Source organism: Pelophylax lessonae (genome assembly GCF_965119305.1).
Source record: "Pelophylax lessonae genome assembly, chromosome: 5".
Classification (NCBI taxonomy): Eukaryota; Metazoa; Chordata; class Amphibia; order Anura; family Ranidae; genus Pelophylax; species Pelophylax lessonae.
Window position 1 is genome coordinate 157,226,905 of NC_138772.1, and position 24,185 is coordinate 157,251,089.

The 24,185-nt window shown below is 41.7% G+C and overlaps 1 protein-coding gene across 5 annotated transcripts in view; it reads right to left on the reverse strand.

Annotated features, from left to right (window-relative positions):
* Positions 1 to 24,185, reverse strand: part of SLC4A7 (solute carrier family 4 member 7) — a 211,769-nt gene that overhangs the window by 94,600 nt on the left and 92,984 nt on the right. For all 5 annotated transcript variants that reach the window (XM_082258590.1, XM_082258589.1, XM_082258592.1 and 2 more), the window contains exons 2-3: positions 14,895 to 14,976; positions 1,209 to 1,352 (exon numbers count right to left, since the gene is read on the reverse strand). In XM_082258590.1, the coding sequence (XP_082114716.1) occupies positions 1,209 to 1,352; positions 14,895 to 14,976 (226 nt within the window). The remainder of the gene's footprint in view (positions 1 to 1,208; positions 1,353 to 14,894; positions 14,977 to 24,185) is intronic.

Here is a 24,185-nt window from a genome sequence, read left to right on the forward strand (position 1 = left end):
CATCGGATCAGAGCGCCAGGACCAGTCATCACCAGGTAGGCCAGACACTGCTTGATGGCTATATAATAATGTAATGTGGGCTGCTATGCGTGTGTGTGTGTGTGTGTGTATATATATATATATATATATATATATATATATATATTAGAGCTGCACAATTCTGGCCAAAATGAGAATCACGATTTTTTAGCTTGGAATAAAGATCACGATTCTCTGTGTAACAAAAAAACAAATTGGGATAACTTTACTGTTACCTTTTTTTTTTTTATTATTCATTAAAGTCTATTAATTGCGTTTGAAAGACTGCTGCGCAAATACAGTGTGACATAAAATATACAACAATCGCCATTTTTTTCTGTAGGGTCTCTGCTAAAAAAATATATAAAATGTTTGGGGGTTCTAAGTACTTTTCTTGCAAAAAAAAAACTGATTTTAACTTGCAAGCAACAAGTGTCAGAAAAAGGTCCAGTCTTTAAGAGGTTAAACTTCCTTTCTCCCTGGCAGAGGGAAGGAAAAGATACAATGTAATCATTTTTGTTTATAGTTAGGAGACTAAGGCTACGTTCACATCTTGGCGTTGCTAATTACAGGCGTTTTTTAGGCATTTTTTCAGGCGTTTTATGAGCGTTTTTGCAGGCGTTTTACAGGCGTTTTTTGTGCAGGGGTTTTTAGATTGAATAGAGACCAATGGAAAACGCCTGTAATCTGCCCAAAAAGAAGCTCATGTAATTTTTTGAGCGTTGGGCGTTTTGCTAACAGCAACAAAACGCTCAGATGTGAACAGGGGCCATTGAAATGAATAGGATTTGTCTTGTTGGGCGTTTTGAGAGCTGATCCTAGAGCAGAAAAACTCCCCAAAAACGCCCCAAAACGCCTACATGTGAACGGAGCCTTAATGCTGAAAGGCGTTAGCTGTGTGAGTGAATGAGTCATCCAGCTCACTGAAATGTATCAATTCACAAGTCAGACCCAGGAACAGAGAAACTCTGTATTTTAAAAATGCCACAATAACAATACCGTGGCTATGCAATACCGCGATATATCGAATTACCGAAAACCGGCATATGTCTAAACCCAACATTGTGATATTTTACATGGAGAGCTAGTCCACTTCCCAGGACTGCAATGGTTTAATGGCACTAACGTGTACCAATACAGCAAGCAGATGACATATCAAACCAGTCTGCCACACAAACTTACACACGTACCATAATTTGGAGATTCCCGGCCGTCATCTTTGTCATTTTCTTTTTCTTTTCTTTTTCGATGATGTCTGTGGCCCCGATGTCTGTGCCTTCTCCGACTCTGTCTGCCATGGGGTACATGTACACCGATATAAACAGCTCTGTGACCTAAAAGCAAACGAGAAAAAAAAGAAAAAGTATTAGGTTACACCACCTATAATTATTGCAAAAAAACATCACCTTGTTATTCAATGCTGTAGAGCGGTAATGACCTTTACAGGTCAATCACTGGCACCTGTACTAAAATTAAGAAAGAAAAAAAAAAAACCCACAACACACAGGAATAATAAAAACAAAAAACAAAAAAAACTGGGAATAATAAAGTATTAAAGTAAAAAAAAAAAAAAAAAATTAAACACGGTCACCTACATGTGCACATTGTTAGATACCTGAATCGAGAATACATTGGTTTCAGGTCTAAATACATCAATCTGTATTCGGCACGCACATTGACGACTTTTTTTTCTCTTTATTTCTATGAATACATCAAGTGAAAGTTCAAAGCCAGAAAAAGAAGTTATCTCCACAAATCAAAAGAGCACAAAATTAGTGTTGATGCAGTCGGTTAAAATATCAAAGTGATTTCCTTTCACTTAGACAAACGCAAATGCAAAAATTTTAAAAATGCAGCTCAGGCTGGCACATGTAAAACTGCTCCATTCATAAAAATAAAAATAATATTCCACCAGCACTTAGTATGAAGTCTGAGTGCATTTAAAGTGCATGCAAAGTGCAGGCACATGGAACTGAATAAAACCTGTAAGCTAACCAGCAACCAGTTAGTAATTACCTATCTGTCAAGAGCAAAAATCTCAAGCTTGCCACACACTAGTAAAATTTTGGTGGCGATTTTTTGTTTTTAAGTACATTCATTTGATTTTGCAATTGTTAGTGGGGACAAAGGAGCAGCCCTGTGACTTTAATGAACTGGCTCTGACTTTGAGAGGAGTTTGACTTGTCCTTTGACCAATCAAAATGATACCTTTGGGTCGTGTATAAATTTTGAGGGCTAACCCCCCCCCCCCCAAATCTATACCAGACCCTTTATCTGAGCAAGCAGATGGGCAGGTCAGGAAAAGGGGGGGGGGGAGGGGGTTGGGGGTGGGATGAATAAGTGCGCCCGCCATCTGAACCATACCAGGTCACATGAGCTCAACATGAGGGGGTGCTTTGGGGCAGGAAGGGGGCCTTTCCCTCAACCTTGGGCAGTAGTTGTGGGACCCAGACCCAGATCCTGCCCCCCACGCATGTGAATGAGTATGGGGTAAAACGTCCCTATTCACCCCCCAAAAAAGTGCAGTTTAAAAGTGTGGTTAAAAAAAAAAAAAACACCACAGGAGGCAGTTTTTGACTAGTCGTTTATTATAAATTAATAATGCTCCAACATGATGGCCGCAGCCGCCGAACGGTTTAAAAAAAAAAAAAACGTGTCTCCCCCCAAAAAGGCTCCAGCGGTTCTGGCAGCTTCTGTGTCTGACAGTTATATAACTATAGTGCGTAGCCATCAGTTGACGTCACAGACCCATTATGCCCAGGGTGGTGACGCCACAAGGGGTCGGGTCTCCGGGTGAAGTCAGAGAGAGAGACCCCAAGGGCCTGATATGGATTTTAGGGGGGACCCCATGCCATTTTTTTTTTTTTTTTTTAAATAAAATTTGCATTGCGAACATTGCACACACCACAACACACAACAGGAGGCGCTACAGGAGCAGGGGGTTCTCTGAGAAATTTGACTTCTGAGCACACCTCGCTTGTCCCATTTTGGATCAGTTAAGACTGTGATCCAACTTGGATATGACTTTCATTATATTCTATGGGCTGAAGTCGCACCCAAGTTGGACCAAAGTAGTGCAGGAACCTTTCTAAAAGTCATGGAGTCAAAAGTTCATGCAACATGTGCTCTCAAAGTCCGGGCACATGTCGCACCAGTGTGAACTAGGCCTAACAGTGGACTGTTATTCTTTCTCCGATATTAGTTACTCAGGCAGTGTCAGCAGAGATCACAGGATTCTGACTGATGTGCCAGAATTGGTTGGATTAGGTGATAATAAACTCATTCATGAACACTAAGTGTACATTTTAAACCGAAATACAGTTTAACAAATATAAAACTATCATCAATCAATACATACAGTAAAAAAAAAAAAAAAAAAAAAGCGCATATTTTCTAAATCAAGAAAACAATTATAGGAAAATTGAAACAAGGGTGTTCACCAAAAGGAAATTTCCTAAGTAGATTAAAACGTAGAAATGTCTAGGAGGGCAGGAAACGTCATGCGTGTTGCAAGTGATAAGTCAGAGCTAAGAAAATTTATATACAGTGAGGCTATACAAGCCACTAATAACAATGACAGCTTAAAGCTATGTGGACTGTATTTAGAAAATGGGAGTGTATCTAATTTTTGCAATAAGGACTTCCCTGCACTAGGGCACTAGTCAGTGTTTAGTCATGAATTAATGGGCTTTGTTCTCTGAAATATTGATTTAGGTCTGGAGTAAACTTCCTCAAGCAATTAGGAAACACACCCATCTGTCACGGAATAAACTGCAGTTGAATTTAAAACACATGACATATTTTAAAATAGGGAGCTGCTGACATGAACAGATGCAATAAATTTACACTTAGGCCCCTTTCACACAGACGAACCTTTCAGAGCCGCCTGTCTGTTTTTATGGCGGATCTGAACGGTCCCCCCATGCATCCCTATGGGGCATCGGATGGCAGTGGAGACATGTCCGCTGACACCCGATCCAATCCGTCAAATCTGGACGGATGGAAACCCTATTTTCCATTCGTTCAGCAGATCGGATGAGAACGGACCGACGGTCCGTTCCCATCCGATTTCCCCCATAGAGATGCATGGGGAACTGACAGCTGTGTCTCCGCACACAGCGCGGAGACACAGCTGTCCTCCTGCTGCTCAGCGGGGGATCGGCGACTCGATCCCCCGCTGAGAAAAACGGAATCCGTCCGACGGACGGATATTGTGAAAGGGGCCTTAAGGTCCCTTCCATATGAGGGTGTCTTGCCCCTGTGCATGTAATCCCAGTGTTTTAGTGGACCTAGGAGGCACAGGCGCAGCAGCCATGCCCATCAAGGTATGCTAAAATACCCTGTGGCTGGGAGGGCAAAATGTTGTACAGCATGGTACACACATTTAGGAACAAATGCCCAGGATCATAGAATATCAGTAATCAAGGCATTCATCCCCTCACTTTGTTTCTCTGCAAAAGGGTACCCAGGACCAATCCCAGGCATTTCAGGCTGTTAATTATTATTTTATTTTAATTTGAATCCTATCAGGTTCTGCAGAATTTGCAACGTGACTTGCGTATTGTTCTCCAGAGCCATCAACGACAGCTCGTTCCTGAAGATCATGTAACACATTATGACAGGAATATCCTATGACGACAGAGAAGCCACGACCTTGGTGAACCCCTGAGGAGCAGAAGAGAGGACAAAAATAGGAAGGCCACAAATTGCAGGAAAAATGAGTATGTGAAAATGTCCACCAAGGCCAGTAAATCTCCCTGGTAGAGAAGGGCAATGACCAATCTCTGGGACTGTATCCAGAACTTCTGGGCATGAACACAACACACATGAATGGCTTTAGGATCCAGTATGGGGCGGATGCCATTTTTGGCTTGGGCACAGTAAAAACGTTTGAGAAAAATCCCTGAAAACACTGTCAGGAATCAGAGATAGAAACAATGGTCAACAGGACAAGAAGAATAAACCATAGTAATGCAGCTCTAGGTGAGTGACCGACTCACATATTGTGAACCCAGGGTGCTGCACAGCTCGTCTGAGATTCAGCAACATGAACACATCTGGAATATTGCTGCACTCCTTGGTATCCATATTGAAGCATTAAAATGACCGGAACATAAGGTAACGCCTTTTGTGGTAAAGTCAGCACCCTCTTAACGACTTCAGCTCCGCTACTTCCCTACTCCCCCCCCCCCCCTGACCTGGCCATTTTTTGCGATACGGCACTGCGTTGCTTTAACTGACAATTGTGTGATCGTGCAACAATGTACCCAAATACAATTGAGGTCTTCTTTTCCCCCACGGATAGAGCTTTCTTTTGGTGGTACTTGATCACCTATGCGTTTTTCTTTTTGCGCTATAAACAAAAAAGAATGACCTCAATTTTGAAGAAAAAAAAATATTTTTTACTTTGTTATAATACAAACTCAATAAAAATGTTTTAAAACATCTATTTTTTCATCAATTTAGGCTAATATGTATTCTACTACATATTTTTGGTAAAAAAAAAAAAAAATCTTAAGTGTATATTGAATGGTTTGCACAAAGGTTATAGCGTCTACAAAATGTATCCCATAGTTATGGACTTTTTATTATTTTTACTAGTAATGGCAGCGATCAGCAATTTTTAGCGGGTCTGCAACATTGCGGCAAACAAATCTGACACGAAGTGACACTTTTTGGGGACTAGTGACACCAATACAGTGACCAGTGCTTAAAAAAAAATAAAAAATGCACTGTTCCTGTATAAATGACATAAGCAGACCATCCTTCTGCCATTCCGCCGAACGATCGGCGGGACCAAGCAGCCATCGCGGCTGCCGGACCCGCTGATTGGCTCCCGCTGTGTCCAATCATAGCAGAAGTGGCACTCCGGCTGCAGGCGCGCGCCCCCTACATCACCTGCACAAAATCACGTACATGTACGTGATTTCGTGCAGCCAGGCCGCCCTGCCGCAGTATATATGCAGTGGGTGGTTCTGAGCTGGTTAAACCTTAGGAGGTTTGAGTAAGCGCTGACTTTAGCACAAAACGCGTTACTTTTTTTGTTTCTGTCATACCTGTGATGTCATTTTAATGCTTCAATAAAAATCCCAAGGAGGGCAGCAATGTTCCGATTTGTGTACGTAACTGAACCTCAAAGAGAGCGTAAACCTTCTCAACAGAAACACAAACAGCTAAAAAATAAGGGGGTCCAAGTCCAACACTTCCTTCTAAAACTAAGGGGTACCTTCACCTTGCTAGAATAACATAATTGGGCTGTCAAATGAATGAGCAGTCAGTTAGCCAAGTAGAACTAAAAAGGGGAAACTTTCATTTTGACTAAAGTACGGGAGGATTAAAAGCCCTATCATTTTTCCGCCATCTGTGGCCCATTGGGAGATTTTCCCTCACTTCCTGCCCCATAGCTAAAACAAGATGCAAAAAGAAGAAGAAATCCCTCTAAAAGCGGGGGAATCTTTGGCTGTCACCAAAACTCAAAAAAAAAAAAAAAAAAAAACATTGGACAATTTGCCTTCTATTCTTGCTATGGTTACAGAAGAGAGTGGATTCCTCTACCAGGAACACCGACAGCAATAAAAACCTGACATGTCCTAATCCCCATTTCACCCTATCCAAAAGTAAAGAAAAAAAAAAAAGTGTTGCCTTTAGTTATACTTTTAAGAGCAGGTATACCTAATCCAATATAACCCCCCCCCCCCCCCTCCCCACCCCAAGGTTTATTAACATACAATTATAAGAAGCTAACAAATCAGTGTGCCTATGGGGGGCAGTCTGAAGTTTAATTGGGTTGTTAAAGCTTTTACTGTATATTGTCAAATTGCAGAGGAAGCACATGGCTTTTTGATTGAGTGGCAGAGCTGGAGATCTCCTCTTCTTGTCTGGCAGCTTTCAGAGCTGCAGGGAGTGCAGATTGTTCAGGTTGTGTGTACACTGCCTGTCACTAGCACTCTTCTCTGTGCTGTTAGTTAGGACTCCGTCTCCTACACCCAGCATTCCCAGATAGCTGTGGCAAAAGTGCTGCTATCGGGTAACACTGCTCAGCAACCCTTGCACAAACTTGAATGTGACCAAATGTGACATGCACTTGGGGGCTGCTTTAACAACAAAAACATTCATGCCGAAGAGGCCTTGTCAGCAGATCTGGAGAAGCCTATTTTCTGATCGCTAGACCAAGACCACTAGAAACCTACCGAAGAGGCTTTGAGGGGCTTAGAACCTTTTCTTGAAGTCCCTGAGGGACGAAAAAACATCTTGTGGGCTGAAAAGGAAGACCCACGCTGTCGGCGAGGCACCTTCTTCATCCTAGACTGGAAAGAAGGTGCTTCCACCCCCCGTCAGACTCCTAATGATGTCATCCAGGGTAGCCCCAAACAGGCGCTCGCCTTGAAAAGGCAATTTAGTCAGGGCCTTCTTGAAGGTTTGAGCCGCAGACCAACACTTCAGCCACAAAATACACTTAAGCAACACTGCCGAGAAAGATAGCTTAGAGACTCACTGGAAGCGCATCCAAAGATGCATCACAAAAAAAATGCAGACCTTGGACCAATCAACCCGTCAGTTTGCCATAGGAATGGGAAACTGGCCAGACAAAAATTTGTCGCCCACATTGTCCGTGTCTGAGATACTGGAGCGGAGGCCAAAACAGGCCGCAATAAGGCAAAAATCACACAAAGGGAAGCCACTCCAGTGTATGTGATCAGATAATCAGCAGTCGGGTGCACGTCAGATCCGTAACTCCGGCAACAATGTTCATTAAACGATAAAAGACTGCACTCCAACTTTAAATAATAGGCGATTTATTGATCAAAAATGAACAGACAAATATTCAGAGACATGAGATGGTTAACGCGTTTCACAAAATGGCATTCGCTTATTCATAACCAGGTTATGAATAAGCGAATGCCATTTCGTGAAACGCATTACCCTATTCGCCATTTCGTGAAACGCATTACCCTATTCACATCTCCGGTCTCTGAATATTGTCTGTTCATTTTTGATCAATAAATGACCTATTATTTCAAGTCGGAGTGCAGTCTTTCATCTAAATGAACAAAGCCGCAATAAGGCACTAGCCAAAGTAAACATGTAACGGGCCTTAGAGATTCTGCTCACCTGTCAGCCGGATTCCTAAAAGCCGGGGATTCTACCACTGGAAACATGGTTGCTTTGGTCAACCTGGAAATAGGGGAACCCACCGCCGGTGGGACCGTCCACTTCCTCATAAGACTCCTCAAAGGGATACCGGACAGCAAAGAGTATTGGGACCATCAAGGATCATATTAAGACACACCCAGCAGCTATAGACACAATTGCCAAAAAGAGCTGAATAAGAGAACACCATAACTGCACGGGACAGTTTGTGGGTGACAAATGGAACAGATATGTCCACAGCAGCCTCGATTGCATCCTCCACCATAAATGGCTCCTGTACTGACGCAATCAGTGCAACCAGCGCCTTTTTGTATGGCGCAGCAGCCATGGAGGAATCATCCTCACTGTCTGACAGGTCAGGGAAACGTGGATTCAGACCCCGTAGGGTGGTCTTATCTGCAACAACCTAACCAGAAGCTGGATCAGATGAGACAGGAAAGGCAGGGGGCGCATTTGCTAAGCCAACGCCATCCTTACCCCTCACAGTGGGTCGGCGACTCAAGCCCCCCACAGGAGGCACTGACTGAGGCCCGCAAGGGGGGGCCACTGTCAGGACTCCGCAAGGGGGTCCTCTGCAGGCGCCCTTACAAGAAGGCCCGCAGAGGAGGGCGCATAGCAGGTCCACTGAGGGTGACAGGGGGACAGCGTGTCCGCAGGTACCAAAGCCAGTCGTAGCCAACCGAGCGGGGAGTTACAGTCTGCTGGCAGGGCTGAGGTGACTACTGGAACTTCAATAGTCCAGCCCCTTGGAAAAAACTAGGAAGGAATTCAAAAACAAACAGCAAAAACAATAGACAAAAATGCCAGGACCTAGGGCCTGGCAGGGAGACTAGGTCCTACTCCTAAACTAGGCAAACAAAAAAAACTGAGTATCTCTAAGCAGAGAGGGGGATTATGCCAGCTGAGGTGAGGATGGCCCACAGGGCGTAGCCAAGCTTTTGTGTGGTTTGCCTAGTCCTACTCCTGTAGAGGGCAGCATAACCCTATGGTAAAGAATATGGAGATGTGGGTCAATGAACGTTAGAGAAATGGTATTTATAATGTTTTTTTTTATATCTATACATAAAATGTTTTGCCTTTTGTTTCACTTTAAACTGAATGGGCTTTTTTACAAGGTGATTGTTTACAATCCCTTTAATTTCAGGTTCGGGATAATGCAGAGTATCACATTTCACCCCTTCCTTCCAACTATTTAATGCTTGAGCCCCATACCACCATAATTTGGTTCCATATGCCTGAGGTGTATGGCTACCCCCAGTTATGAACCTCTGCTCTAGACAATGATGGATCTCCTGGCCCCACTGGTAAAAAGCACTGCATAAATAAGCAATTAGCATTTTTCAGGAGCATGCCAGTCTCGGTATTGCTCTCCTGACAGGTGAACTTTAAACCACTGCTAAAACACTGACTACCTGACAAAATTAGCTCACTCTTCTCCACTAGAATGTATTACGTAATCAGTTACATGCTTACTCTCCTGATACGGTAAAAAATTCAATTCCCAATCTACCAATGAAAACCCTACATCAAGAATGCAGACAGATGTAACTGTGCTCCAACCCACGAGTTATGCTCCAGATCACATTTCTTATGTATGCCAAACATAAATCTGATGCTTGCTACATGAATGAAGACTCTATAACTATTGGACTCTATAACTATTGCAGGTCCAGCGTCTCAATCTAGTTCAAAAGATTGGAGTCAAATGACTGAATTGGTTTTATGTTCGTGAATTGTGCAGGTTAATTTGGAACTCCAACCACAAGTTTTTTTCTTTAAACAAAAATAAAAATACAGAAGGGAAGGTTTAGACTATGGGGTTGATTTACTAAAAATGGAGAGTGCAAAATCTGGTGCAGCTGTGCATGGTAGCCAATTAGCTTCTAATTTCAGGATTCTTTAATTATGCTTTGACAAAAAATAAATAAAATAAATGGAAGCGGATTGGTTTCTATGCAGAGCTGCACCAGATTTTGCAATTTGTCACCACCTAACAATCACACTTGTATGCATTTTTTTGGATATCCAAGTTGGCTCCTCTTTATGGCAATACTAGCCTCTACTTTTCTGGGAGGGCCTTACCACACGATTTTGTACCGTGTATGGGAATTTGACCTCACAAGTGCTCTTTTGGCTATACGGGTACAAATACTGATACTGGATGAGAAGACACGGCTCAAAAATTGCCGTTCCAAATTTTCCAAAAGGTGTTCACTATGGCTGAGGTCAGGGTTCAGTGTAAGCCAGCCTTCCTCCTTACCAAACATCAATTCGTGTCTTTATTAACTGTGCACAGGGGCCATGTCAGCTATGCATTGGGTGTCGTTTGTACCCATCTAGAACTGCAAATGGAGGCTACAGTTGGAGTCCCCTTCTGGTTCATGTTATGTGCCTTACACTCATTTGGCTTTGTGAGGATAATGGTCTGTGCTTTACGTGACGATTGGCAATACAAGAAAGCTTTTACACCTTAGCGTCGGGGAGATACTTATTTGAGTGTTTTTTAAATTCTTTTAATAAAGCCTTTTAAAAGCGTTATGCCAAGGAAGCCTTCCTCCACTTCTGTTTTCGCTTTTATGTGTAGCCATGACCTACATGAGAGTCTGCATGCAAGAGATAATAGTGGGAGCCAATACCTTGGAGATTTACCCTTTGGAAAAGCACAGCAGCTGATTTATAATCTGACCAGCCATAATTTCTGGCGAGTCATTATAGTGTGGATGGTGACGGATCACACCGGGTGTCACATTTGGTATTTCAAACACACTCTAAGATTACTTCTATATCCACTTGCATTGGATTCTTTTAAAAACTTTTCCCTGGATCACTTGTGGATTATTTTTTGAGTGGACTATTCTGTTGCAAGTGCACTTTTTTCTCAAACACTGGACGTTGCACTCTTCTTAGTAATTTTGCACATTTTTTTTGCAATTATTGCATTATTTATGTTGGTAGTATTTGCACTTTAAGCTATGATATTAGTGTATTGTAGTATTTGACATACACATATAATTTTTATAGTGATTTTTTTTTCACAGTGTTTTTTTTTTTTTTTTGATTGCTATTCATGCGCTTGTATTTTTTTTTTTTTTTTTTACACCAAAAAAAGGTTTTGTTTTTTTTTTCTTTTCTTTTAGGATAGATCTAAGGTATGATTGAACATATGAAAATTTATAACATTCTTATATAATTTTTAAATGATGTATTGAGGTTAAGATTACAAGCTAGCGCTGCTTGCTGTTTCTTTTGCTAACTGAAAACACCCTTCATTCTGTTGCAAAGAAATTATCCTAAAACCAATATAACTTAAGAGGGAAAGAACTTTGCTGATCTTAGTTTCTATTCAAAGTGACTCACCCCCCTTCCACACCCATCATTTGTTGCAAAAGATTTCAATGAAAGCCCATCATATGACCCAGTTGTACTCAACCTTATCTTTGCTTCCCTCCATTTGTACATCTGCAGTGCTAACTGTTCAAGCTCCATGTCAGATCGTATACAGGGTGGATGTGGTCACCCCCTTCCATTACGTTATAGGTGCTTGGACCTGTCAACTGGTCACTCAGGCCCAAGCACTGCATCATGAGAGGAAGTCATAAGCTCCTTCATATTCTGAAGCACCAGATACAGTGCATTGCGAAAGTATTCAGCCCCCTTGAACTTTTCAACCTTTTGCCACATTTCAGGCTTCAAACATAAAGATATAAAACTGTAATTTTTTGTCAAGAGTCAACAACAAGTGGGACACAATCATGAAGTGGAACGAAATTTATTGGATATTTCAAACTTTTTTAACAAATAAAAAACTGAAAAATTGGGCGTGCAAAATTATTCAGCCCCCTTAAGTTAATACTTTGTAGCGCCACCTTTTGCTGCGATTACAGCTGTAAGTCGCTTGATGTATGTCTCTATCAGTTTTGCACATCGAGAGACTGAAATTTTTGCCCATTTCTCCTTGCAAAACAGCTCGAGCTCAGTGAGGTTGAATGGAGAGCGTTTGTGAACAGCAGTTTTCAGTTCTTTCCACAGATTCTCGATTAGATTCAGGTCTGGACTTTGACTTGGCCATTCTAACACCTAGATATGTTTATATGTGAACCATTCCATTGTAGATTTTGCTTTATGTTTTGGATCATTGTCTTGTTGGAAGACAAATCTCTGTCCCAGTCTCAGGTCTTTTGCAGACTCCATCAGGTTTTCTTCCAGAATGGTCCTGTATTTGGCTCCATCCATCTTCCCATCAATTCTAACCATCTTCCCTGTCCCTGCTGAAGAAAAGCAGGCCCAAACCATGATGCTGCCACTACCATGTTTGACAGTGGGGATGGTGTGTTCAGGGTGATGAGCTATGTTGCTTTTACGCCAAACATAACATTTTGCATTGTTGCCAAAAAGTTTGATTTTGGTCTCATCTGACCAGAGCACCTTCTTCCACATGTTTGGTGTGTCTCCCAGGTGGCTTGTGGCAAACTTTAAACTACACTTTTTATGGATATCTTTAAGAAATGGCTTTCTTCTTGCCACTCTTCCATAAAGGCCAGATTTGTGCAGTATACAACTGATTGTTGTCCTATGGACAGAGTCTCCCACCTCAGCTGTAGATCATACAGAGTTCATACATGCAGTTCATACAGAGTGATCATGGGCCTCTTGGCTGCATCTCTTATCAGTTCTCTCCTTGTATGAGCTGAAAGTTTAGAGGGACGGCCAGGTCTTCGTAGATTTGCAGTGGTCTGATACTCCTTCCATTTCAATATTATCGCTTACACAGTGCTCCTTGGGATGTTTAAAGCTTGGGAAATCTTTTTGTATCCAAATCCGGCTTTAAACTTCTCCACAACAGTATCTCGGACCTGCCTGGTGTGTTCCTTGTTCTTCATGATGCTCTCTGCACTTTAAACGAAACTCTGAGACTATCACAGTGCAGGTGCATTTATACAGAGACTTGATTACACACAGGTGGATTCTATTTATCATCATTAGTCATTTAGGTCAACATTGGATCATTCAGAGATCCTCACTGAACTTCTGGAGAGAGTTTGCTGCACTGAAAGTAAAGGGGCTGAATAATTTTGCATGCCCAATTTTTCAGTTTTTTTATTTGTTAACAAAGTTTGAAATATCCAATAAATTTTGTTCCACTTCATGATTGTGTCCCACTTGTTGATTCTTCACAAAAAATTACAGTTTTATATCTTTATGTTTGAAGCCTGAAATGTGGCAAAAGGTCGAAAAGTTCAAGGGGGCCGAATACTTTTGCAAGGCACTGTACTTTGCAGCAGCCCTGACAGTGTGAAGGCAAATATAGGTGGATGCGGGGGGGGGGGGGGGGGGAGTGTTCAAAGAGACTTTAATTATGCCTTGCTATTCAGGGCATTCAGATATGCTATATGATATGTTATACTATGGAATTTATACTATGGAATTCTGATCTTGGAGTCTTTAATACCTTCCCCTTATGGCAATTTTTGACGTGGTCTTTTTTTTTTTTTTTTTTTGTATCATAATTCAATAGTGCAGTGCTATAAAATTTATGATAAAAGTATAGGATTGTTAATACAAAACAAATAAAATGAATGTCCATATGAGAAAAAAATTCCAGTTCTTAATCCAGGATCCCATTGATAGGAGGTGTAAAAGAAAGTAGCATGGAAAGGGACAGTCCAACTCCACACCCGTAGTGTGAACACAGACTGCTTACTGGACAAATTTGAACACTAAGTTATAGGTGGTAAAATGCAGCACAGGGAAAATAATGGTCTCCCCAAAACTATGCACTCGATGTCACCACCTAAACTCGTCCGGCAAAATGGATATGTGTGGAAAAGCAGAAAGACAATTCCATAGCGTTAGAAGTATGAACTCGTTTAATAAATAAAAAGGATTGCACTTACAAACTTCCAATAAAATCAGCTCGTATGTGGAAAAGAGTGTATAACGGTATCCCTCCAGATCTCTCTCTAAACTCTCTCGTCAAACAGTCCAATCGAGAAGCATATACGTGATGCCCAAACTACCCAAGACAGATTTCCCAAACTGGTTTACTTCTTCTTCATCAATAATAAAGCTTAACATTGACTTATTGATGGAATCGTAAATTTATAGATAAATTCTTTACCAAAGATCTATTTGCGCAAGCAAATCTTCACTTTATGTAAAAGTAGCACAGTATAGCATATTCAGATAAATCCATTTCTAGTATATAAATTCAGCTAATGTTACCCAGTGATGTCAATGTGGGCCTAGCATATTTAGTAGCTTGGGAATGCAGCCTTTAAAAGTGAAAATTACTAAACGGAAATTGTGTCATGCAGCAGACTGGAAGATGTGGCGAGGGCTTCCAAGAAACAGAAGTCAGTTGTTTGTGCATCTGCAGACTCAGTAAAGGAATAACCACAAAAGTTACAGGACTGTAAAAATACAAAACACAGATCCTGCAAACAGCTGCTGTCAATGACTACAGTGTAATCCAGATTACTTTATTCCTTTTATGTTAGATTCAGATCTGCTGGTGCAAACAGACTGAGAAGACACTCTCCAAGGGTATGGCATTAGGACAGAGGGCACATCATATTACACTAGTTGGTAAGCTGCTTTAAGAAATCGTGCTTGTGTTCCCACACCGTTCTTGTATTATCCGCACACTTCAAAGGGACAAAATGATCTGAAGGATTAAAGACCTTGCAATGCATGCAGAAAAGAAAGCTGTACACAGGGATACTCACTTTCTAGCTCTTCCTTCTCATAGTTGGTGTTAACAGTAGAGCTGGTTTTCCCCAGATCAACTACGGCTTCCTCATCGTTCCCCTGAAGGAAAAAAAGGAAGAGGAGTTTAGTCAGTTTACAAAAAAAAAAAAAAAAACACCTTTTATAACATTTTTTTACAAAAACAGAGCAATTTAGACACACAGAACCAAATTGGTTTCCATGACAGGATACAAGGAACTCAGTCGCCATATTTGCAAAGTGGAAACCAGGGACAGAGGTGTTCACAATATGTATTTATGGTGCTGGAACGTCGCATGGTTACATGTGAATATTAAAAAAAAAAAAAAAAAAATTTAGGCCCCCTTTCACTCAGGCTTTCCATCTGATCAGATGCTCCATGCACCTCTATGGAGCAGCAGATTTCAGACATGTCCACTGACACCCACTGCTATCTGATCCGCTCCATGAAATCCAGATGGATGGAAACCCAATTTTTCATCCGTCTGGAGGATCAGATGGGATAGGATCAGATGAAAATGGACAGGCGGTTTGTTTTCATCCGATCTCCCATAGAAGAGAGCGGGACTCCGACAGGTCTGTCTTTGCAAAGTAAGCGGAGACGGACCTGGCATACGCCTGCTCAGCGGGGATCGGCAAATCGATCCCCGCTGAGCAAAAAGGAGTTCGCCGGGCAGAAAGCTTGTGTGAAAGGACCCCAAAGCACATAGGTTTAAAAGGAACACGTCAGGATATCACTAGATGAGCTGCCACATTCACTTAATCTAGAAAGTGCATACTTTTGGGGTGGTTATCCTTATCGTCTCTTAATTACTTAGGGAGATACCTCCCTCCAGGATGAAGATTTACTAAAGCAGTCAAGTGATAAGAACCGACCACCAACTATACACTCACCGGTCAATTATTAGGTTCAATTGATTGGTAACACAAATTGCTAAATCAGCCAATCACATGGCGGTATCTAGACATGGTAAAGACAACTTGATCAAGCCTTGAAACCAGGCATCAGAATGGGGAAGAAAGGGGATTTAAGTGACCTTGAACCTGGCATGGTTGTTGGTGCCAGACAGGCTGGTCTGAGTATTTCGAAAACTGCTGATCTACTGAGATGTTCATGCACAACCATCTCTAGGATTTACAGCGCATGGTCCGAAAAAGAGAAAATATCCAGTGAGCGGCAGTTGTGTGGACAAAAATGCCTTGTTGATGTCAGAGGACAATGGGCAGACGAGCTGATTGAAAGACAAGAGTAACTCAAATAACCACTCATTAGTTAACGTTGCCCAGTCCGATGAGTCTTGATTTCAGCTGCGACATACAAATGTTAGGGTCAGAATTTGGCATAAACAACATGAAAGCATGGATCCATCCTGCCTTGTATCCACGGTTCAGGCTGGTGGTGTAAAAGGTGTGTGGGATATTTTCTTGGCACGCTTTGGGCCCCTTAGTACCAATTGAGCATCGTTTAAACACCACGGCCTACCTGAATATAGTTGCTGACCACATCCATCCCTTTATGCCTACAGTGTACCCATCTTCTGATGGCTCCTTCCAGCAGGATAATGCAGCATGTAACAAAGTTTAAATCATCTCAAACTGGTTTCTGGAATAGGACAAGGAGTTCACTGTACTCCAATGGCCTCCAAAGTCACCAGATCTCAATCCAATAGAGCACCCTTGGGATGTGGTGGAAGAGAGGGAGATTAGCATCATGGATGTGCAGCGGACAAATCTGCAGCAACTGTGTGATGCCATCATGTCAATATGGATCATAATCTCTGAGGAATGTTTCCAACACCTTGTTGAATCTAGGGCATGAAGAATTAAGGCACTTCTGAAGGCAAAAGTGGGTCCAACCCGGTATTAGCAAGGTGTACCTAATAAAGTAGCTGGTGAGTGTATGTTGAGCGTAGCCTTTTCTTGCTCTATGCCTTGCTAAGCATAAAAGTGTTTTAGTCTGGCCCTGAATACAAAGTTGGCACCTCCCAAACTGACCTAAAAGATGAGGCTGAGAAGGAGGAAAAAAAAAACCAGCAACATAGAGCTACATGAGAAATGGCCCCAACCCCAAGATTTCAAAGTGCATTACTAGTAGAGACCTCGCTTTAAAGTGGTTATAATCTCTCACTGGTTAATTGTACCTATAAATAAGGCTTACCTATAGGCCCTGTAAACATCTCCTAAACCTGTACCGTTTAGGAGATATTTATTGTATATGCAGCCGATTACGTCATTGGCGCATGCGCTCTGAAGGAACGCCCACCTGTGGTGTTCCATCAGAGCCCTGTGCCGTGAACAGGGGCTCCTGCGCACATGCGCAGGAGTGACGTCACACGGCTCCGGCCAGTCACACAGCCAGATTCCGCAAACCTGGAAGGAAGATGATGGGAGAAGATGGATGTGTCCTCCAGCGCTGACAACACATCGATGGAGGGCTTCGTTTGCAGGTAAGTTTCACATTATGTGCTGGTATGCGATTCAAACTAGCACATTATGCCCTTACGTTGCAGGTCAGGATAAAAACAAAACCAACGGTTTACTTCTTCAATAAGGGCTCATTCCAGCATTGTGTTAAAAACAGTAAAATTGTGTCTTACTGCCACACATATACTGCATTGCCATTCTTTTTGAATGGCTCCTCAATACACTAATAAAAAAAAAACAAAAGAAGAAGATCAGGTCTAAATATGAATACATTGTGGTGTATTTGAAACCCATTAAAAATGAATAGATCGCCTTAAAAGAGAAGCTTTTTAAGCCATACTTCTCTCCTGGGTCCCAGGTCTGCACCTACTTGTGCTCTCCTGTGATCCAGAATTATCCACTGTTGGCTGAGGTCACGGAGCCAGTCCAGCCAGTCCCTCCTGGAAGAGGGGCTTTGGGTGTAAGTGGTACCATGTCGCTCACTGGGAAAAAATGCCAAGACCTTTGTAATCATTCTATACAATATTTCCCCAGGGTTTATTCCAATACGCTTGGCATGGCTCCTGCAGAAAAGTTACCGTACTTCATCTTTGGCACTTCTGGAAATATGCTTTGGCATCATAAGTGTTATTTTAGCTGATGATCTTTAGATGGCACTTTCACCCCCATACAAATCGCATGTCACCTTGCAAGTTGGCACATAGTCCGTAAACAGAAGCGTACAACAACTGCATGTCATCAAAAGGTTGTGGAGAAGAATAAAAAAACGTTCATGATTCGGGTCACATTGCTAAAAGAAAAGTTTACAACTGTCTTTATTAACTACTCAAATCAAAATACTTTTATCCTATGTGTTTATATTAAGTGCCAGCCTTTCATTGTCCAGTATTTAAGATGAAAATCCCTGAACCCACCACAATCCTCTAGGAGGATGACATTGATGTCCAATACTGTATGCACAGTCAACCTTTTCCTATCTTTTCTATGGAGGAAGGGAAAGATCAACAGCTATTACACAGCTTTGTCCTATCCAAGGTAGTCCCACATAACTCAAATCCACCTGAATGTTAAAGGAAAAAAGGCAAATCACATTGCAGATTTTAGGAGCACTGTGACCAATTTAAGTGGGGTACACACCATAAGAAAATCAGGCAAACTATCGTCCAAATTTCCTAGTCGTTTCACAGCAAATCGGAACCAATGAAGGAAAATTCATACGAAAATTCTTGTACGACAAAGGCTTTTTTAGTGGTTTATGGTTTCTGATCAGGTGCAGTGTTTCCTTTCAGAATTTTCTTGTACGAAAATGGTACACATTAAAAAAAAAAAAAAAAAAAGCATTAGTTCTGTTCCTGTACGAGAAAAATTTTGGAGCTTGTCCCTTCGGAAATTTTCATTAAAAAGGTTGGAAATCGGCTGTAGAAAGTTGTGTACACACTATACGAAAATTGTACTAAAGTTCCTCAGACGAAAATGTTCGCTCGATGATCTTATAGTGTGTACGAAGCTTTAGAGTCTGTTGAAAAGTAGTGAAGACCTAAAACACTTTAAAATGGCCAGTAGGCCTTAAACAAAAGTAAAGTTTTAGGAACACAGCATTTTTTTTTTTTAATTTTATAGAATCATTCCACTTCTACAAGGGGACTGTGGTGGGCTGAGTCACATGTTAGATTCTTCTGTTCCTTTAGGAATTTAAGAGACATGATCACCAATTTTTTCCTACCTTGGAGTCTCAGTGGAAAATAAGTATTCCCACTATCGTATTAAACACTCTACCGGTTTCATTCTGCATATTAATGTAGATCTTCACTCTCTCAATCAACATTGACTATTTAAATTCTTTTGCTGCTAGCATTAGTTGATAGGAAAGCATATTATATTTAGAGCCGGTTCACACTGAGGCGATCCGACTTCGGGGGGCGACCTGTGAAGTCGCGTGCACCGTGACTTCGGCACTACTTGCAGGGACTTCACATAATGGAAGTCTATGCAAGTCGCCCCATCGCCCCAAAGTAGTACAGGACCCTTTTTCTAAGTGTGTCGCTCCTATTAGAACGGGTCCTGTACTACTCAATGGAGCGTAACCGACCGCGACTTGTCAGGCTGACAAGTCGCCTGACAAGTCGCGCTAGTCTGAATAGGCTCTTACTGGCTTTATACTTTTTGTTTTCCATTTCTTCAGTTACTTCCTGGCTTAGGCAAATGATGTCCTACATCTCAGGAGCCTTCAGGGAAGGACAGGCTCTTTCAGCTAAGCAAACCCTCCTACCTGCATGCCTGAGCTACGGGCAGATGGATTCCAGGAAGTAAATACTACATGAATCATCTGCCTTTACTCAAGATGGCCACAGCCAGAAATGCTAGTGATTTCTTAATAAAATAAATCATGGAGACATGGATGGATAGAGGAGTTGGCTTTGAATTTCAAAAATTAAATTAAAATAGCATTATTTGATTGCGGTGCTCAGATGCAGTGTAGTTCGGATTTAAAAGAACAAAATTAAAAATCCATCAGAACAGTGGGATCTCTTATAACTGCTATGCAACCCCAGGTATCGGATCTAGCCACAAAAGTCCCTGGCCAACGTAATTCTATTTCTGCTAACAGAAAAGTATTGAAATATTAATTCTGTGTAGATTGACCCTTTACAAAAAATGAGATCTTTTAATTTTAGTGGCTTTTAAAGGCTTCTGATAGATGGTTATTGTAGTTTAGCTTTACTAACTGTTTAGGATACATTACATTAGGTATGTATGGCACTGAACATTTATGATAGGCTGTATGGCCAAAATGATTGGGGAAATCCCTCCAAAATAATAATGCTACAGCATACAATGACATTATGCAATTTTGTACCTCCAACCTCATGGTAGGAGTTTTGGAAAGCCCCTAATCTGTCCCACCGTTATCCCCCCCCGTATGCACCAAGCCAGGTCTGTAAAGAGGTTTGAGAAGTTTGGTGTGGAGGACCATGGGTGACCTGAACAGAATCAGGACCTCAACCCTGTTGAACACTTTTGGGATGATTTAGAACGCCATCTGCAAACTTCAAATCCAACATCAGTACAATTCAATCACCACCAAGCATGCCATCTGAAGAATGTTTATGCTCTATTCAGTATTCTAGATTTCAGTGAAGTTCTTGCAAAGCTTGCCATAGCTATAAAGCCTAGACCAGAAAAAATAGATCTGCATTCCTCATCAATCATCACAATGCCATGAGTTGTGGTAAAAAAAAAAAAAAGGTTTGCACAGGTGTCAGGTGTTCCAGAACTCTCAGGCTACACAAAAGCACTTTTATTGCAGGAATAGGTAAAAGCATAAGTTGGGAAAAGTTTATGACTTGACTAAGAACCTATTCACAAAGGATGTATGCATCTGAGCGGCTGTGTCAGTGCAGCCGCCGTGTCCCAACTGACTGATGTGGGGCGGTCTGCATGGGGGGGGGGGGGGGACGGAGTGTATGGAACACCTGTGCATTCCCCTGTGGGTATACAAGGCCCTCACACCTTCTGTGACCGAGGCCTTAGTATTTGGGTGTACATACTTGAAGCTTGTAGTTCTAAAGATGCTCAACAGGCCAAATCCCATTATTTCAAGGGCCCATGTTCACATATGAGCGTTCTGTCACCTGAAGCAAATGCCTGTTGCTCAAAAAAAGTACACGCGCTTCTTTTTGGCAGATTACAAGCCTTTTTGGACCCATAGACTTCAACAGAAATGCCTGACTTGGGTATGTTGTCACTCGTTTTCTGCTCAAACAGCAGCTATCCACCCCTAATTTTCTCTCCCTAGTGCTTTCTATTGGCTAAACAAAAAAGCCTGAAGCTGTAAAACGCTTGTAATATGCTTCTAAAATTCTTGCAAAAAGATGTAAAAACGTTTATAAAAAAAAAAAAAAAAAAAAAAAAAAAAAAAAAAAACACCCGAAAAACGCCAGTAAATTGTTATGCTCAGGTGTGAATGGAGCCTAAAGTTGTGTAAATAGCCAACTATGGTTTGTATAATACCCACTGTTCCTGCCCATTACTGCTCGCTCTACGAGCGCTTTAACACCGATCCGTGTTTGCGGTGAGGTTTTAAAAAGGACATGCGACTCCAAAACCGTATCAAAGACGCTTCGCGGTGTGTATTTTGCCATGGTTTTACCATGTTTTCCCATTACATTTCTTGGGAAAGTAGGGGTTTTTTTTTTTTTTTTTTTTTAGCTCCCCAAAAATGCTCCAAAGATACTGCAAGCGAGATTTTTTTTACCGCAACAGAAGCGCACCGCCCTAGTGTGAACACATTCATTGTTTTTAAAGGGAAGCATTATTCTTGAGCTTTTCAGGTGCTTTTTCTTTTTTTCCTCTTTTACACAAAAGCGCTTGAAAAACTCAGTGTGAAAGGGCTCTAAACTTTTTTTTTTTTTTTTTTTAAGGATGACCTCAAGGTTCCACATCTGCAGAACTGTGGTCACCTTGTGATTTCATTCAATCTGCTGCCATCAATGGCTCTTGCTGACTGATTGACAACCAACATGACCATTTAGCAGCTGAGGCAGGGACTTCCTGTAAATATAACTGCCAAATTTTAAGTTTACAGCTTGAAGTGATGCAGAAAGGTGGAAAGCGTCAAAAAGTAATAAAACCATGTGTTGACAAGAAAAAAACATGTGGAAAGGAAGAGAAAACAGACAGAGAAATGCCCATCACTATCCTGCTTTACTGTCCAATTACAAGCTGGGACCTGAGCGCAAAGTAAAGCCCCGTACACACGCATCGATTGATTATTGGCCGGGAATTTTCGGCCAACGTCCAATCGGCCAATTTTTGGCTTGTTAGTATGATGCTTCCGACAACCGACTCCGACTTTTCGGCCGAACAAAATCTGGTGTGCAGGCTATAAAATTTTTGTTGGCCGTCAACACAACGGCCGATTTTCCGTCAGTCAGTACAGATTTCGGCAGACAAAAATCTGATGAGCAAGACTGGGCATGCTCAGAGAAGAAAAAACACACGGAAAGTAAACCAGCACATGGCATCACTTCTGAAGTAGATTTTTGTTGGCCGAGAAAATTCGTGTGCAGTCTAGGCACATTCCAACCAACAAAACACCACTCTGGACAAAAGTTGGACGATCGGTCGGCCGATAATCGTTGGGTGTGAACGAGGCATAAGTGGGATGAATGTGGATGGCCATCAGAATTAGGACACTGAGCGGCAGAAAAAAAATAAAAAATACTACTATGTGGGAAATTCCTGGATTTAGACCCCGTTCACACTGGGGCGACCCGACTTTGCCGGGCGACCTGTGAAGTCGCGGTTTGCAGCTCGCACCACGACCTCGGAGAGGCCGGCACGGACTTCATAACATTGAAGTCAATGCAGGTCGCTCCGGGTCGCCTCAAAGAAGCTCCGGACCCTTTTTCTAAGTCGGAGCGACTTGTGTCGCTCCTATTAGAACGGGTCCTGTGCTGCTCTATGGCAGGCGACCCACGGCGACTTGTCAGGCGACCAGGTCGCCTGACAGGTCGCCCCAGTGTGAACGGGGTCTTAGACTTCACATAGCATTTATTTATTTTTATTTTATTGTGACAGACTCATCATATAGGTCTTCATTTGCCTATAGTTACACTTTTGGGGAGATTTACTAAAACTGGAGCACAGAGAAAGTAGTGTGCCTGTGCATAACAACCAATCAGCTTCTAGGTATTATTGTAAAAGCTTAATTGAACAAGCTGAAGTTAGAAGCCAATTGGTTACTTTGCAGAGCTGCACCAAATTCTATATGCTCCAGTTTTAGTAAATCTCCCCCTTTGGCACTATTCCCTGAACCACAATGGAGTTCTTATTCCATAAAACCCTTTGCATCAGTTGCGTTTCAGAGACAGAAGTATGGCTTCTTTAACTGCATAAGAAACCAAAGCCAGCCTCTGTAAGTAACCTTGAATATATGGTCAATCATAGTGAAAAAGGGTTGAAATACAGCCCTTGGACTTGTTACAACACGTAGTAGCAACTGGGTGCATACTGTTACAAGGAGAATGTACAGCCAATTAATACAAATATAGCACACATGATGGACTTCATGCATGGTGAACAAGCCCAAGACATTTGCAAGCTCATAATCAGAGCAGGGAAAATACCATTCTAGCTAAAGGAGGCCTCATACTGTATAGAATCCCTGGGATAGGTTATATGGAAAAGTGGGGGTTCCTAAAACAAAATCGTATAAAGAATTAATATTGTACCTATTTTTGTCCTCCAAGGCTTCATACATAAAGAACTTGTATACAGTAAACCCCCCTCCATTGCGGGGGTTACGTTCCAGACCCAGCCGCGAAAGTGAAAATCCGCGAAATAGAAAAACCCTATTAAAATGTAGGCATGTTTTTTTACTGTCACTGTACATGTAAAAGCATTTTAAAGGTCTTTAAACACACTTTTAAAACAATAGAAACTCATTTAAAACACATAAAAGATACTGAGAGACATAGCAAGAGCTATGGAAAACACACAAATATTTCATTTTTAATGATTTACATAGTAAAATAACATTACAAAAAAAAACGCAATATACCGGGACCGCAAAAACTGAACCGCAATGGAGCGGGGGTTTACTGTATACGGACTTTTGATTAATGCTTTGATCATAACTCGCATCCCAACATTAAAACATGTATATAATAAAACAGATACACACATATATGTATAGTTTATCCAACACTTCCAACATACATCATTCAAGAAAATCAGCATAATAATGACCATCAACATTTCCACAAGAACCTTGAGATGCCTCGACCGTACAACAAACTTTGGGTGTATTTCCCTGCCCGTGAGCCACAGTGAGTGACTTTTGTGGCTGTTCTGGAACTGAAGCG